Below are 15,053 nucleotides of genomic sequence, written 5' to 3'. Positions count from 1 at the left end.
CAAAACCAGGACCTTAAATTGAACTCAGTAGCGAATAGGCAACCAGTGCAATGACTGCAGGAGAGGTGTTACCCTGTCATATTTTCTGACACCCATAAGTAAACGAGCCACTGCATTCTGGACCCATTGTAGCTTTCCGATCATCCTCAAAAGTAACCCTAGATAGAGGGTGTTACAATAATCTAGGCGGGAGAGAACAAGGGCATGGGTCACTGTCATAAATGCTTGCCGATCAAGGTAAGGGCGTAATTGACGAATCAGATGGAGCTGGGCAAAGGCACTTCTGGCTGCAGCCTCCACCTGCTGTTCAAGCAGGAGGTGTGAGTCCAAAAGGACCCCCAAATCACATACAAGCTCCTTCAGGGGCAGCACCACCCCATATAAAACAAGGTTCACATCCAGCTGTTGGCCGGTACGAGGGCTGAGTAAAAGTAGTTCAGTCTTAGTGGGATTCAGTCTGAGCTTATTTTGATTCATCCAGACCTTAACAGCTTCCAGGCATCGAGTAAGCACAGAAACAGCATCTCCAGAATGGTCTGGGATGGCAATATACACCTGAGTATCATCAGCGTATTGATGAAATCTCACCCTAAACTGGGAAATGACCTGACCCAGCGGCTCCATATAGATGTTAAAGAGGACAGGGGCAAGAACTGAACCCTGGGGAACTCCATAAAGGAGTGGCCATGGGTCAGAGCATCTGTCCTCAATGCATGCCGACTGGACACACCCACTAAGGTAAGAACAGAACCACTGTAAGACAGTACCCCCGATACCCAACCTACGCAGGCGGTCAAGGAGGATAGCATGATCGATAGTGTCAAAAGCCGCTGAGAGTTCTAAAAGGACCAAGAGAGGGACACATCAAGGTCCCTAAGAAGGTCATCTGCCAGAGCGAGCAATGCTGTCTCTGTGCTATGCCGAGGCCTGAAACCCGACTGATAAGAATTAAGATAACCAGTTTCCTCTAAGACCCTCTCAAGTTGGGCACACACAACCCTCTCTAACACCTTTGCTACAAAAGGGATTTGGGGGATTTACAAAGTCCCCAATAACCATTTGGAAGAAGAGCAGCAAGTTGAAGCACTACACAGTGCAACCATTTTGTAAGAGCAGAACACCTGACACAATCAAATGTGAAATAAGGCAGGCCCTTGTCAAACCATCAGCCTAGAATGACCAAAGCTGGGGGGGGGGCGCAATGGCAAGTTTGGGGGGGCATGATAGGTTTTTTGGGGGCATAGACATGCTAGCAAAGACCAGAGTTGAAAGTGTGCACTTTTGTGACCAACAAAAACTAGAGACTTTTGTAACCAACAAAGACCAGAGGTGGTTAGAGTTGGAAAAGCCCAAGGCTAAGAGAGGGGTTTGAGGGTAAGGAGGTATCCCCGCTTTCACATGGCTAAAAAAAGAATCCTCTTTCAAAGAGCATTTACGTGGTTTTTTTTCCAACCAGAAAAGAGGAAGCTGTATAGGTTGGTTGCTCTGAGCCTCTCTAATCACGCCCCGAAACCACGTAGTGAATATCCTGGGGAGGGAGGCTCACAGTCCCCAGAAACGAGAAAGTATCTGGTTCTTTCGACTCCATGGGCAAACCTGTCAGTGTAATCTGGGAGATTTTGGATGTAGTGAAAATGAAACCCACCAGGCTTAAAAAGGTCCCCAGAATGGACTGTGGGGACACACATCGTCTTCTTGGACAGAAGGACAGATATCCCACTAATTTGAGATTCACAAGATGCGTCTGTGCGGTAAGAACTATATCCTGTCTTTGGGGATTCCTTGTCTTGGCTCTTGAGTGTGCTGCTTTGCCCTGAAGGGTAGCCCAGGGTGGTGCTTCTTGGGGCACTGTGGAGTGTGAGCAAAGACGATACGTGAAGGATGGATGACTCAGCAATAATGGGAGACACCATCAGGGATGGTCCTGCCATTAGCCAGGGTGAGGAACGCCGCTTCAAGTGTCTGGTTTTGGAGTAGCATTAAGAACATCACATTAGCCCGATTCAGACATTATGCTGCACGAGTGTACAGATGTCTGTACACAAGTGTACAGATGTCTGTACATGAGTGTACAGATGTCTTTACACTAGTACATGTGTTTGGGTGAATGACTGTACCTGTGTTCATTTTAAAACTGAACCTGGATACAGGTCCTTCAGATGCAAAGTATGGATAGGAAGTGTACTTCTGTATGCATTCAACATAACATGTGAATGGCTGTACTTGTGTACAGATCGATACACTGCACACAGTTGTTGTATGAGTGTTGTACATATGTGAATGGGCCTATTGTCTTCTAGTTTCTGATTCTATTTTACCTCTATGGGGGTAATGCCTGGATTTTCTCCCTTTAATACCAGAATGGCTTGGGCCATCTCTGGAGAGCACCATTGTATTGTTGTTGATCTAAAACTCTGGGCACTGTATAAAAATTATAAATAGCACAGGCCGTGCCCTTAGGCTTACAATCTAAGAGTAAAAATATGACATATTAAGGAGGAAAGGAAAGTGAAAGAACAAAAGGGAAGGAGATATCCAGCAATGCCAGGGTGAATTCCTATCAGAAGTGGCGATAGAAGGGTCTCTTTCCCATGCAGAGTGGCTAGTTGCAGCTGTTGGAGGGAAGGGCTGAGCGGTGGTTGGGGAGCAGGCTGAGGAAGGGTTTTGTTCTCCCTACTTGCATCTCCTTTACTCAGAAAAATTCAGAGTGATGTCCCATTTTATTCTGAGAACCAGCGTGTATAGGTTGAGAGAGGATAATGAGGCCAAGGCGCTAACCAGCGAGCTACCCAGCTAAGCAAGGATTTGAACTCGTGTCCCCGATGCGAGTCAGTTCTCTTGCCTCGGACTGCATCGCAGTGGTGGCTCTCACGCCTGCATTTCATCTTCCTTTCCCTGCTGGAGTCACTGCAGTGTCACTCCTCGGTGACCATCACCTATTCATAGCTCAAAGTTGGCTTTCCTTAGCCTGAAAATAACTCAAGGGTGGCTGGTGAAATTCCCCTCAAATGGATTTCCCCACTGTGATGATGAGGTGATTGATTGTGTGACAGGTCTGGAAACGAAATCTGGGGAAACTTGGGTCTCCACAGAGGTGCTCTGGCAGTAACTGCGGGAGCCAAAATGCCCCTATAGGGCACCTGTCCACATCCTGCTTGTATCCCAGGCTTGGATAATGGGTTTCCCCCCTAAATTTCAGAATCCAGTGTGTTGTCAAGTGTTACTTCTATTACTCAAAGAATGCCTATAGAAAAAAATAATCATTGCTTTAGCTGTTTTAGTTTTCCTTAAAAAAGTGTTTTAAAGTTAGCCGAAAATTGCAATCCTAGAGAGACTGAAAACACACCCCTGTTGGCTGATGCAAACATGCAATTAAGACATCACATTACTCTGCTCTTCTGTGAGGCAACTACATAGCAAACTGAGCTGCTTATTCTGCTGGCTCCACTCTGTCTTGTTCTGACAATGATGCTGCCAACTGACTGGTCTCAAAATCCTATCAGGCTGTGAGGGTGAACAAACTGCAGCCTTTTTGCAGGGTGAAGATGGTAGTTTCTCCTTCCAGCTACTGTTACTTTTCACTCATCAGGCTTCAGGCTGCAAAAATATTGCCTCGACACTGCAAGCCTTTGGTTTTATTAGGAGGTTGCAGCCCTGATTTGAGTGGGATATGTTGCGGGGGAACTGCGGAACTCTCTTTTTCTCTACCACTGTCTCTAGTGGTGATAATAATAAACAATAATAAATAGTGATCCTGAGAGTGGGGATGCAGTGGTGGGGTGCAGAAGGCAGGGAACATCACCTATGCAGAAGGGAGATTACTAGGTTAGCCTGAAAGACTGTGGAAGTGGTATTTCTGGAGTCTCTCCCATGTTCCTAAAGGGGAAACCCTCCCTTATTAAGAGATAAAACATTTGAAAGGGTTCATGGCAAAGGAGGCGCCACTCAGTGAGGCCCATTCGCGAGGCTTTTCAGCCAGTGCTGTGTTCCCAGTCTGACTGGAAGCACCTCTCTCTGCCTGGTGAGACAGAGAGAGGTGCTCCTAACCAGGCCGGAAACCCAGCACTGGTTACACATGGGCTAAACAAGAAAGTGGTGGCTTGCGTTCGCACCATGGTAGTTCCGCTCCTATGTAAATGTTTCTGGGCATGAACACTCGGTGACATCAGGGCTATACAATGGCTCTCTGCCACAGCTTATTTATTTATTACATTTTTATACCACCCAAAACATGAGTTTGGTTTACAACCGAATCATGAGTTCGGTTTACAATCAAACTGGGCAGTTTACAAGACAATATTAACACATTAAAATTTAAAATGTTAAAACTGTTAAAACACAGTTAAAACAATGTCTAATTAAAAGCCTAGATGAACAAATGCATCTTGACTGCCTTTTTAAAAGTTCTAAGAGATGGGAAGGCTCTTACTTCAGCAGGAAGTGTGTTCCAAAGCCTCCGGGCAGCAACGGAGAAGGCCCGTCCCGGAGTAGCCACCAGACAAGCCACTTCTCAGCCGTTCACTGTGTACAGGGACATGTGTTATGTTGTGATGAGTTTCATGGGATTTTCTCAGGAGAAGTTGTTACCTGTGGCAGGTAACAGAAAGAGTGACCACTAGAGGGCAAATGAAAAGTTGTGTGCACTATATTACCACGTGGTTTTTAATCCCTTGGCCTTCACCACAGCTGCAATTAATTCTTAATTGTTGGTTAAAAAAAAGGAGGCAATTATGAATCCAGCCACACATGGAAGATTTCCGGAATGAGCCTTTACATACCCCTTCTCTAACATTAAGCCACCTAATGGCGCAGCGGGGAAGCAACCTGCCTAGAGAGCAGGAGGCTGTTGGTTCAAATCCCCATTGGTGTGTATCCCAGAATATGGGGAACCCCCTCTATCGGGCAGCAGAGATACAAGAAGGTGCTGAAAGGCATCCTCTCAGACTGTGTGGGAGATGGCAATGGTAAACCCCTCCTGTATTCTACCAAAGAAAACCACAGGGTTCTGTGGTCGCCAGGAGTTGACACCAACTTGATGGCACAACCTTCCCTTCCCTTCCCTTTTCTCTTCAGCATTACAGGTTCACAATGACCTGCAATCCACATTTTGAACTAGCCACTTTTTCAAAACAGGTACACAACTTGCAGCAGCGATCATGACTCCTGCAGAAATTGGTGAAACAATTAGCATCACTCTAAAAATACATTAATATTTTGAAAGGCAAGGTGAAGCCTGAATATCGATTTACCCCTCTAGAAAGTTTTCCCCTGCCCTGGGAAAGGATAGGTTTGAGAGCACAGTTTAGTGGGTTCAGTTGGTTGAAGACTAGGCTTTCATTTGTGGAAGAGATCTGCCTAGGAATCTTCTGTCAGACTGGGCCCAAGAATATGTGCAAAATGTGGTGCCAACATGTGTGCAGAGTGCCTTTGGAAAATCACCATTCGCTGCAGAGTGTTTTTGTTGTTTTGCTGCTGTTGTTAACTGCAGAGCGCCCTTCTCACATTCACTCAGGATGAAAGAGCAAGGTTCTTTGCAAGGAGTGTGAGGGAATCCCTACCTAAATTTAAGTTGTGCTATAGGCATGTCTGATATTACTGAGCCCCAGTTGAGGTACCATAAGATCAGGATTTCTGCCACACCTGCCCCGCCTCCAACAAAACAAAAGGCACTTCACTCTTCCCATACCTCTTTCCCACTTTTCTATCTCCATCTTCTTGAACCCCGCAATTCAGGGAGTTTTCCTTTTAGGAACATGGAAGAGACTCAGGAAACACAGCTTTCATGGTCTTTCCATCTAACTTAGTAATCTCCCCTTTGCGCAGATGCTGTTCTCTGTCTCCTGACAACTCTACCCACCCCCCTCCACTCTCAGAATCACTAGATTCTGAGTTAGAGAAAGAGAGTTCCTCAGTGCCCTGCAATATCCCACCCAAATAAGGGCTGCAATTTCTTCATATGCCCAAGACCTGAAGTGTTAAGGCAAGATTTATACAGCCTGCCAAAGGGACAGCAGAGTGATCAGTGAAAAATAACAGCAGCTGGAAGGAAGAAGAAGCCCCCGTCTCCCCCACTCTAAATGCTGCGGTTTGCAGTCCTGCTGCCAGTAGCAAAATTGCCAGAAGAAGAAAGAGTAAAGCCAACAGAATAAGCAGCTCAATTTGCAGTGTATTTGCCCCACAGAAGAGCAGAATAATGGTGTCATAATTGCATCAGCCCAAGGGGGCGTGCTTTCAGTCTCCACTGTTGTTAGGCTAATGTTAAAGTACATTTCTTGAAAGTTGTTTATCTATCGAGTGTACAGCTGAATGCTGTTATGGGACTGATACTGTAATCTTAGAGGGAAATCCTCATTGAGCATTTCCAAACAGTAGGCTTGACCGCGGGTTTACTGCGAGGCTTTACAGCGAGTTCAAATTTGCCCCAAAAGACTGATTCAAAGAGTAGATTTTTTTTTTTTTACCCTGGACATCAATCGGGCTACGTTCCAATGCATAATGAAAAACCCAAATTGTGTGCGGAGTGCTCCCCAATAGCTCGCAGGGACTTCAGGGTAAATCTGGCCAATATGTGAACACACACCCTCCATTCTGGAGGAGAAGTGATCTAAAAGCCCTTCTGGAAATGCTCATTGTCTCAATTTGTGAGATCTGGTGGAGGGCAGTACGGAAATCTAATCTACTCTCCCATAAAGAGACATTCCCCTTCTCTTCTTGACTGTCCGGGTCTCATTCTAGGTGCAGCCCTCTTTCTCCAGACCCTCCTCAACTTCCACGTCTTCTTTGCTGCTGCCCTGGATGTGCTCCAAGAGGAAAGGAGGTCAGCACCTGAGAACACCTCACAGAACTGGGTGACTCTCCAGGAAGAATTTGACAGCAGCTTACTTCTCTCACGGGAGCTTCTCTCCAAAACACAGGCCCTCACACGTCGCTACGTAAGTCTACTCTTGTTCTGTCTACTCTTGTAGGCCTTGTTTTGTATTGCACCCCTGAAGAATCGAAGATGTAATACTGCACCCTGCTTCCCAAAAGGCCTGCACATGCTGCATCCCAAATACACAGTCTCCTTTGCTAATTACAGATTTCAGCCCCCAGTATGCAGCTAGTCTCATAAGCTGCACTCCGTCTCCTGAAGATGAATTGCATAGCTATCTTTCAGACAGGAGCTGATCTGTTATTTTGTTAAAAGCTGCTGCTATTGTTGAATATTTTCTCAAAATGTTACAAATACAGTTGGAAAACAACAGAGAAGGCAACTGGCAAACAGCATGAAATTGTTGCGGGAAATCCTCTGGAACCTTTGCCCTCCTGTTTGAATCAGTCCCTTGCTTTCATCCTTCCATCAATATTTGATGGAGAATGGGGCGTCTTACTGAACTGAAAAGGATTAGACCAGGTTTCCGCATTTGAACTCGCTCCTTGACTGAGAAATTCAATTCAACGAGGGTGGTGCTCTATTTATTTATGTATTTAGTAATCACGAAAGGCAGAGTACAGGTCAAGAAATCTGACCAGCACTAGGCCCTGAGGGCATCCAGCTGCTAGTTTATATAGATTAAAAACAGCAAGCAAATCAAACAGACTCTTCAATACATGTCTTTGTCATTAAAATAGCTGTATTCATACAGTGCTGACTAGCCTTGGCATAAGCTACTGTTTACTGCTTTACCCACTTCTTATCAGTATCTTCTGATGCCAGTCATGTTACTTTTCTGCGGAGAAGTGAATTTGTCTCATCCCCTCAGTTACATTTTTATCAGGCCTTCGTATTTGCTACCTCTTGGCCAAAACCTCACATTCTTCTTGTTCAGGCCTACTGCAGGCCTAGTGGCCTAGGAGCCTGAACGAAACTTAATTGTGAGCCTGGATTAAACTTTCCTGCATCAAAATAACTATAAATACAATTTCATCATAAATCAAATGGACTTGTAGGAGCAAAACACAATCTGTGTCCACCTAAATGTCTCAGCTTTTCAGTACTCTTCAGGCACTTACTAATTCAAATGTGAAGTGGCTGAAAATTATAGATCAGTTAGTTTAATGTCTGCTGCAGGTAAAAGAGAAAAGCATAATTAAATATAAAAAAATCAAACATATAGAAGAAGAAGCCTTGCTGAAGCAAAATTAGCATGGCTTCTGCAAAGGAAAGTACAGTACTGCTTCACGTTTGTTTTTCTTTGAGAGTGTCAACAAGGATGTGGCAATCTAGTTGACACAGTCATCACAGGACCTTGAGTAAATTTAGCAGTCATGAGATAAGAGAATAGGTCCCTTTATGGTCTGGTAACTGTTTAAAGAACAGGAACCAGAGCATAAGAATAAGCTGATCTTTTCATGATGAAGGGAAGCAAGAAATGGGCTCCTCCGAGGGTTTGTATTAGAACCAGTGCTTTTAACTTGTTCATAAAGATCCGGAATTAGGGATAACACCAGAACTTTCAGGGTAGTGAGAAGCAAAATAGATTGTGAAGAGCTTCAAAAGGATCTCTCCAAACTTGGTAAATTGGCAAAAATAAAAATAAAAATGGCAGTTGCAGTTCAGTGTAAATAAGTATTAAATGATGCTTATTGAAGCAAAAATGAAATGCTTAATTTACATATACATTGATGGGGGGGTCTGAGCTGATGGTAACTGACCAGGTAACTGATCTTGGTCATGGTGGATCTTGGTCATGGATGACCTCAATGAGAATGCAACCAGAGTGCAACAGCTGTGAAGAATGCATATTCCATACTAGGGATCATTTAGAAAAGGATTGAAAATAAAACTGCTAATAATATATGCTCTTATAGAAGTCAATAGTGCATCCACATTCAGATTATTGTGTACTGTTTTGATCACTGTGTCTTAGAAAAAGTATTACAGAACTGGAAAAGGTACAGAAGAAGGCAGTCAAAACTATAAAGGGAGTGGGGTGCTATTATTATGAGGAAAGGCCAAGAAATTTAGGACCAACGAAAGGAAGTACTTTTTCACATAATGCATAATCAACTTGTGGAATTCTCTGCCACAAGATATGGTGACAGCCAACAACCTGGATGGCTTTAAGAGGGGTTTGAATAACTTCATGGAGGAGAGGTTTATCAATGGCTACTAGTCTGAGGGCTATAGGCCACCTCCAGCCTCAGAGGCAGGATGCCTTGTGAGTACCAGTTGCAGGGGAGTAACAGCTGGAGAGAGGGCATGCCTTCAACTCCTGCTTGTGGGGTTCCAGTGGCATCTGGTGGGCCACTGTGTGAAACAGGACGCTGGACTAGATGGTCCTTGGGGGCTTAATCCAGTAGGGCTGTTCTTATGTTCTTAAAGGCTACAAAGTCTGGGTTTCTTTTAGTTTAGACAAAGACAACTGGGGAAGCTTGTCAAATTATGCATGGGGTGGAGAGAGTGGACAGAGAGAACTTTTTCTCCCTTTTTCACCACACTAGAACTAGGGATCATCCAATGAAATTAATTGGCAAAAGATTTAGAATGGACAAAAGGAACAACTTCTTCATACAGTTCATAATTTACTCCAGAGGAATTCTTTGCCACAAGATGTAGTGATGGCCACAAGCAAGCTTAGATGCTTAGATGGCTTTCAGGGAGATTAGACAAGTTCATGGAGAACAGGCCTATAAATGGCTACTAGTTTTGATGGCTACTTGTTCAGAGGCGGTATATTTCTGAATACCAGTTGCAGGGGAGTAATGACAGGATCTCCCCTCGGTGTTTTGAGGATCTGGTGGGCCATTATAGGAAAGAGGATGCTGGACTAAATAGGCCTTGGCCTCATCCAGCAGGGCTCTTCTTATGTTCTTATGGTAAATGCAGGGGCGTAATGAGGCTGGAGTGGGCCCAGAGACAAAATTTTAAAGTGGGCCCCTCGCTGATAAACACACACTCACTTCACATGTGACTTGCCTCTGGGGGGCCCCTCGAGGCGTGGGGGCCCCCAGGCAGCCGCCTCCCCTTGCCTAATGGTAGTTACGCCCCTGGGTAAATGATAGGGATGTGCACAGAACCAGTTTGGAGGCCCTTTATGGGCCTCCGAACTGGTTTGAAAGACTGGCGGTTCAGCTGGTTCGAAGGTAGGGGGCGATCTCTTTAAGGACGGGGGACGGTGCTCTTACCCCTCCCACCACATTTCCCCCATCGGCACTACCTTTTAAAACAGTCAGGAGGGATGGCAGCATAACTCCTTGCTGCCCCGGTGCCTCCTCGGACCGGAAGTGACCAGGTGTTGCCACTGCATGTGTGCACATGTCACACTTCTGGTCACTTCCAGTCTGAGCAGGCACCGGGGTGGCAAGGAGGTATGTTGCCGTCCCACTGGACCGTTTTAAAAAGCAGCACTGGAGGGGCAAATGTGGCAGGAGGGGTAAGAGCACGCTCCCCCGTCCTTAAAGAGACACCCCCCCTTTGAACCAGCAGATGCTGGTTCCATGCATACCACTAGTAAAGATAATGAAAATTTCTGGCTGGGTCAGCATGTAGCAATGTACAAGTCCATTAGTTCTCTTGTCTTAGGCCAATTAACCAATTAAGTTCTTGTCACTATCTCATTACTGCATTACACATCTAGCTCACCTTTCTTCCAAAGATCTCAGTGTCCTACATGGTGCTCCCTCTGCCATTTGATCCTCACAACAACCCAAAGGCCATTGTGGCTCGGGATGATGGGAATTGTTGTCCAACAACATGAGGAACATAGGAACATACAAAGCTGCCATATATTGAGTCAGATCATAGTTCCATCTAGCCCAGTATTGTCTTCACAGACTGGCAGTGGCTTCTCCAAGGTTGCAGGCAGGAATCTCTCTCAGCTCTATCTTGGAGAAGCCTCCAGGGAGGGAACTTGGAACCTTCTGCTCTTCCCTGAGCGGCTCCATCCCCTCAGGGGAATAACTTACAGTGCTCACACATCAAGTCTCCCATTCATATGCAACCAGGGTGGACCCTGCTTAGCTAAGGGGACAAGTCATGCTTTCCACCACAAGACCAGCTCTCGTCTGCCTAGGGATCCAACTTTGAGAACTCCTGGGCAAAGAAAGTAGCTGACCCAAGGTTACCTAGTAGCTTCATGGGGATGTGAATATGGGTCTCCCTGGGTCTCCCAAAATGATGACATTGGTCAGAAACTGTGAAAAATTTGCCACATAAATGGCAAGGCAAAATTGACTATTTGGCCTAAATTTTGAGCGTTCTAACCCTAATCCTTTTCTTGGATCAACTTGCACCTAAATAGGAGTCTAGAAGCTTTAGCTAAACTGTTTTGTATGCACTATACCATGGCTGCACAACATGGGCCCTCCAGCTGTTGTTGGACTACAAATCCCATCATCCCCAGCCACAGTGACTAATAGTCAGGGAAGATGGGAGTTGTAGTCTGGAAGCTGGAAGGCCAAAGCTGGAAGGCCAAAGCTGTGCAGCCCTGTCAAACCTGCTTGACAATGTCATTGCTCATTTTTCATTATAAAAATGTTGCTTGAAGACCCTGTCCCAAGCCATATGCCCCTCTCAAAATGGATATGTCAAGCCTGTTTTGAATCTCCCCCCGCCCCCTTGTTTTTCTCCTCAGCGCTCTGAGCGGCTATCTGAAGCCCAACTCCTTCTTGTATCACAGTCAAGGCTGCTTCCCTCAGCCAGCCTCAACCTCCACACCTGGTTTTCTCTGTCGGTAAGAATATTCACTTATTATTTCCTTGTTTGTTTAAAGCCTTGGCATCCCACCTTTCAAGAAAATATCCCGAAAGTGGCTCGCAACATAGGATTAAAACAACAATAAAAAAATAAACCATTAAAACAGCATTTCTCAGTGTCTTTAGGAGGAGCTAAAGAGTATTCAGACTCAATTAAAAGCCTGAGAAAACAAAAATGCTTGAAACCAGTGCCTAAAAGATGAGAGATTTGGCGTTAGGTGAGCTGAGAAGGGATGGGTGTTTTACAGCAGAGGCACCACCACCAAAAAGGTCTCCACTAGGGTAGAGCACCCATAGTTCACCACCCTCTAGTGCTGGTCTTAATAAATGGGCAGGCTCTTGTGGCGAAAGGTGATCTTCCAAATACCCTTCCAAATAGCCTCCCAGTATCCTCCATTGTGGCTGGGGATGGTGGGAGCAGTAATCCAGCAACAGACGGGAAGCCTCAGTCAGATTGGCCACCCCTGGTGTAGGGCTATGGACATTAATATCAGCTCTTTGAATTCTGACAACAGAGGGATTTGGGTGGAGGTGAAGGGTTTTGTGTTCAGTGGGTTAACTCATGAAGGGTTCAGAGACAGGACTACTGAGGTTAGGAGAGAAGGGGAGACTAGAAAGCAAAAGCAAGAGAGGTTTAGGATGTATCTATGCTGAAAACCTATATTGGTTTTATATCCAATAAGTTATACCCAATATCATATTATATCCAATCTTATATTGGTTTTATATCCAATATATAATAATAATAATAATAATAATAATAATAATAATAATAATAATAATTCAATTTCAAAATGGCTTCAAAAAATGGCTCTGGGCGGTTTACAAAGAGAAATAACAAATAAGATGGCTCCCTGTCCCCAAAGGGTTCACATTCTAAAAAGAAACATCAGACACACACCAGCAACAGTCACTGGAGGTACTGTGCTGGGGGTGGATAGGGCCAGTTACTCTCCCCCTGCTAAATAAAGAGAATCACCACGGTAAAAGGTGCCTCTTTGCCCAGTTAGCAGGGTTGCACTGCCATGGATTCCCCCGAGGATAACATGTGCCATGGAGGGATGACTAACTTTCCCCCCTGTGCAGTTTTCCTGCTGAAATTGCCCTCCTGCCATTTGTCCGGGGCGCTTTGCAGATTAACCCGCACAACAGTGACTACGGCTCGGCAAAGTATGCTTCCGTACTTCCTGTGTTGTGATACCACAGTCCCTGCACTGACAGCAAGGTGCCGTTCACATTTCCGATGCCTTACTTCGGGTTTTACCTTTGCCATTTAGTGCTACAACATTGCAAGTCCATTGCAGAAAAATAATTGTATTTTCCCGTTGTAGGAGTTTGAGATTCTAGGGGTCGTTTTCAATACGATCCTCTTAAGCTGAAGCATTGTACTGATGTTCTAGGGTGTAATCTGGAAAGCGCCTAGGAGAGGAATATAGGCATGAAACAGGCAAGAGTCTCCCACAGAACACAGAGAAGTGTGAGGGGGGCAATTTAGACTGTGGAAATTAGTTTTGAAAGGTTCAACACACCATCCTGCCTGCCACTTTGTGTGTGGGAAAACAAAAAACAAAAACACATTGGAAGCTCTGCTAATCTGTTGACCATAATAAAGACTGACTGACTGACTGGCTTGACTGACTGATGTTGGAAGATTCGTTGTGGATTTCCCAAGATAATATGTGTGGTTTGGCGGTCAGCAACAGGGACGGCCCTTCCATGAGGCAGGGTAAGGTGGTTACCTCAAGACGCAGATTCAGGAAGAGGTTCCAGGGCTGGCAACTGCTGGGTCTCCGACACCACCTCAGGATCTAGTGCTGCTGCTCCACTTCCTCAAGCAGTTCACATTTCCCCCTCCTTCTCCTGCTGCAGTGCACCTCGTCTTTTTTGGCCCCGACTAGGAGGGCAGAAAGAAGTGCCCTTGCTTAGCTTGGTGGGAGTGTGCACGTGTGTTGCCACCGCTGCCGCAGCAGCAAGACCTGAGAACTCAGAGCCACCTACCTGCAGAGGTCGGGGGAGTGTCATATTGTCCTTCGCCTCAGGCCGCAAAATGCCTTGTTTTGTCACCTCTGATCAGCAATGATTAATGTGGGTGGGAAGGGTTTGCTGGGGGCTCCACCATATTTTGCCAGTGTGGCCCACACTTGTCTGCTTTCACCACTGGCCGGGAGGTTCTTTCCACATCTCAAGAGAAGGGTTTGCCATTTCCCCAGGATGCTGCACGCCTGTCCTACATGGCCAAGACGCTGAAGTTTTACCAAGGGTTGGTGCAGCAGCTGAAGAACCACGAGGAAAGACAGAAGGATTCCAAATTCCAATATCAGTTTGAAGAGCTTGATCTGGACCTCCGAGACCTGAGTCTTCAAGTGAGTTATGAGGTGGGTTCATCGGTCCTTTAGGCCTAGATTGATGAAATGCCCTTTGACTTTCGCAATGGCTTACCCTTTTCCAATTCCCTCTACAGATTTCACTTGGGGGTCTGCTATCTGAAGTCGAGCCAGTGCCCACACTCAAACCCCTGCAGATTCTTCAGCACCAGAATCCATGGACAAACCGCCAGGAAGTGTATCACGTCCTGCGCTCCCTCGAGAGCGTCCTGCGCCGTGCGGTGAGGGACTTCTTGGTGCTCAGGATGAGGGCTGCCCAATATGCATCCCTTCAAGGAGATCTCAAGGGGTCTGGGTCCCAATCTCTACCCTAGCCCCCTGACCCACTGGGGAATGCAGGCATCCTGGCATCCAGGACCCTTCCCCCTTTTGTTATTTATTAATGTAACCTATTTTTTATCTAAAATAACTAATTTATATATATTTATTTTTTCTAAAGAAAAGTAATATTAATTTATTTTTTCAATAAAGAGCATTTCCAGAAAGACATTTGTCGCATCATGAGTGCTGATTGATAAAGGAGACTTGTGGTCCACCAGATTACCCTTGCACCTATTATTGGGCAGCAGTGAGATAGGAAGATGCTGAAAGGCATCATCTCATCCTGGGCTGGAGGAGGCAATGGTCACCCCCTCCTGTATTCTACCAAAGACAACCACAGGGCTCTGTAGTCACCAGGAGTCGATTCCTTTTTCTGACTTGAAAGTGCTAGGGGAAACCTTGCATGCTGGATGAACCATATGGATGAAACATAGTGCAACTCAGAGTGTGGGTGGCTTTCAGTGTAGGTAGTGACATATCAAGGATTGGCTCCCAAGGGCACACACCTCGCTTCCACACCTAAGCATGCTGCAAGGTTGAAGTCGGCCCTGAGACAAAAAGTGAAGATGGGTCCAATGACTTCTTCTTCTCTCCCCCGCCCCCACCATCTTTGCCGCAGAAGAACTATATGGACATGGTGAAAAGCCAAACATTCACGGCATACCCTTTCTC

The 15,053-nt window shown here is 45.7% G+C and overlaps 1 protein-coding gene across 2 annotated transcripts; it reads left to right on the top strand.

Annotated features, from left to right (window-relative positions):
* Positions 1-1,246: 1,246 nt before the first annotated feature.
* LOC128330617 (interleukin-27 subunit alpha-like) lies at positions 1,247-14,537 on the top strand. Of its 2 annotated transcripts, none has more exons than XM_053263739.1 (5): positions 1,247-1,751; positions 6,736-6,932; positions 11,556-11,654; positions 13,887-14,039; positions 14,138-14,537. In XM_053263739.1, the coding sequence occupies exons 1-5, from the start codon at positions 1,739-1,741 to the stop codon at positions 14,372-14,374; spliced, it is 699 nt and encodes a 232-aa protein (XP_053119714.1). In that variant the 5' UTR covers positions 1,247-1,738; the 3' UTR covers positions 14,375-14,537. The 2 variants fall into 2 exon arrangements, with proteins under 2 accessions (XP_053119714.1, XP_053119713.1); XM_053263738.1 differs by having other exon boundaries at positions 13,887-14,051.
* Positions 14,538-15,053: the final 516 nt, after the last annotated feature.

The sequence above is a fragment of the Hemicordylus capensis genome, chromosome 6 (assembly GCF_027244095.1).
Source record: "Hemicordylus capensis ecotype Gifberg chromosome 6, rHemCap1.1.pri, whole genome shotgun sequence".
Classification (NCBI taxonomy): domain Eukaryota; kingdom Metazoa; phylum Chordata; class Lepidosauria; order Squamata; family Cordylidae; genus Hemicordylus; species Hemicordylus capensis.
This window is presented reverse-complemented; position numbering and strand designations above follow the sequence as displayed.

What these genes read in the sequence shown, in the direction of transcription:
- LOC128330617 (XM_053263738.1), top strand. An exon ending in AGGCCCTCACACGTCGCTAC is followed by an intron (nt 6,933 to 11,555) that starts GTAAGTCTACTC and finishes TTTTCTCCTCAG; the next exon opens with CGCTCTGAGCGGCTATCTGA. An exon ending in GTCTTCAAGTGAGTTATGAG is followed by an intron (nt 14,052 to 14,137) that starts GTGGGTTCATCG and finishes TTCCCTCTACAG; the next exon opens with ATTTCACTTGGGGGTCTGCT.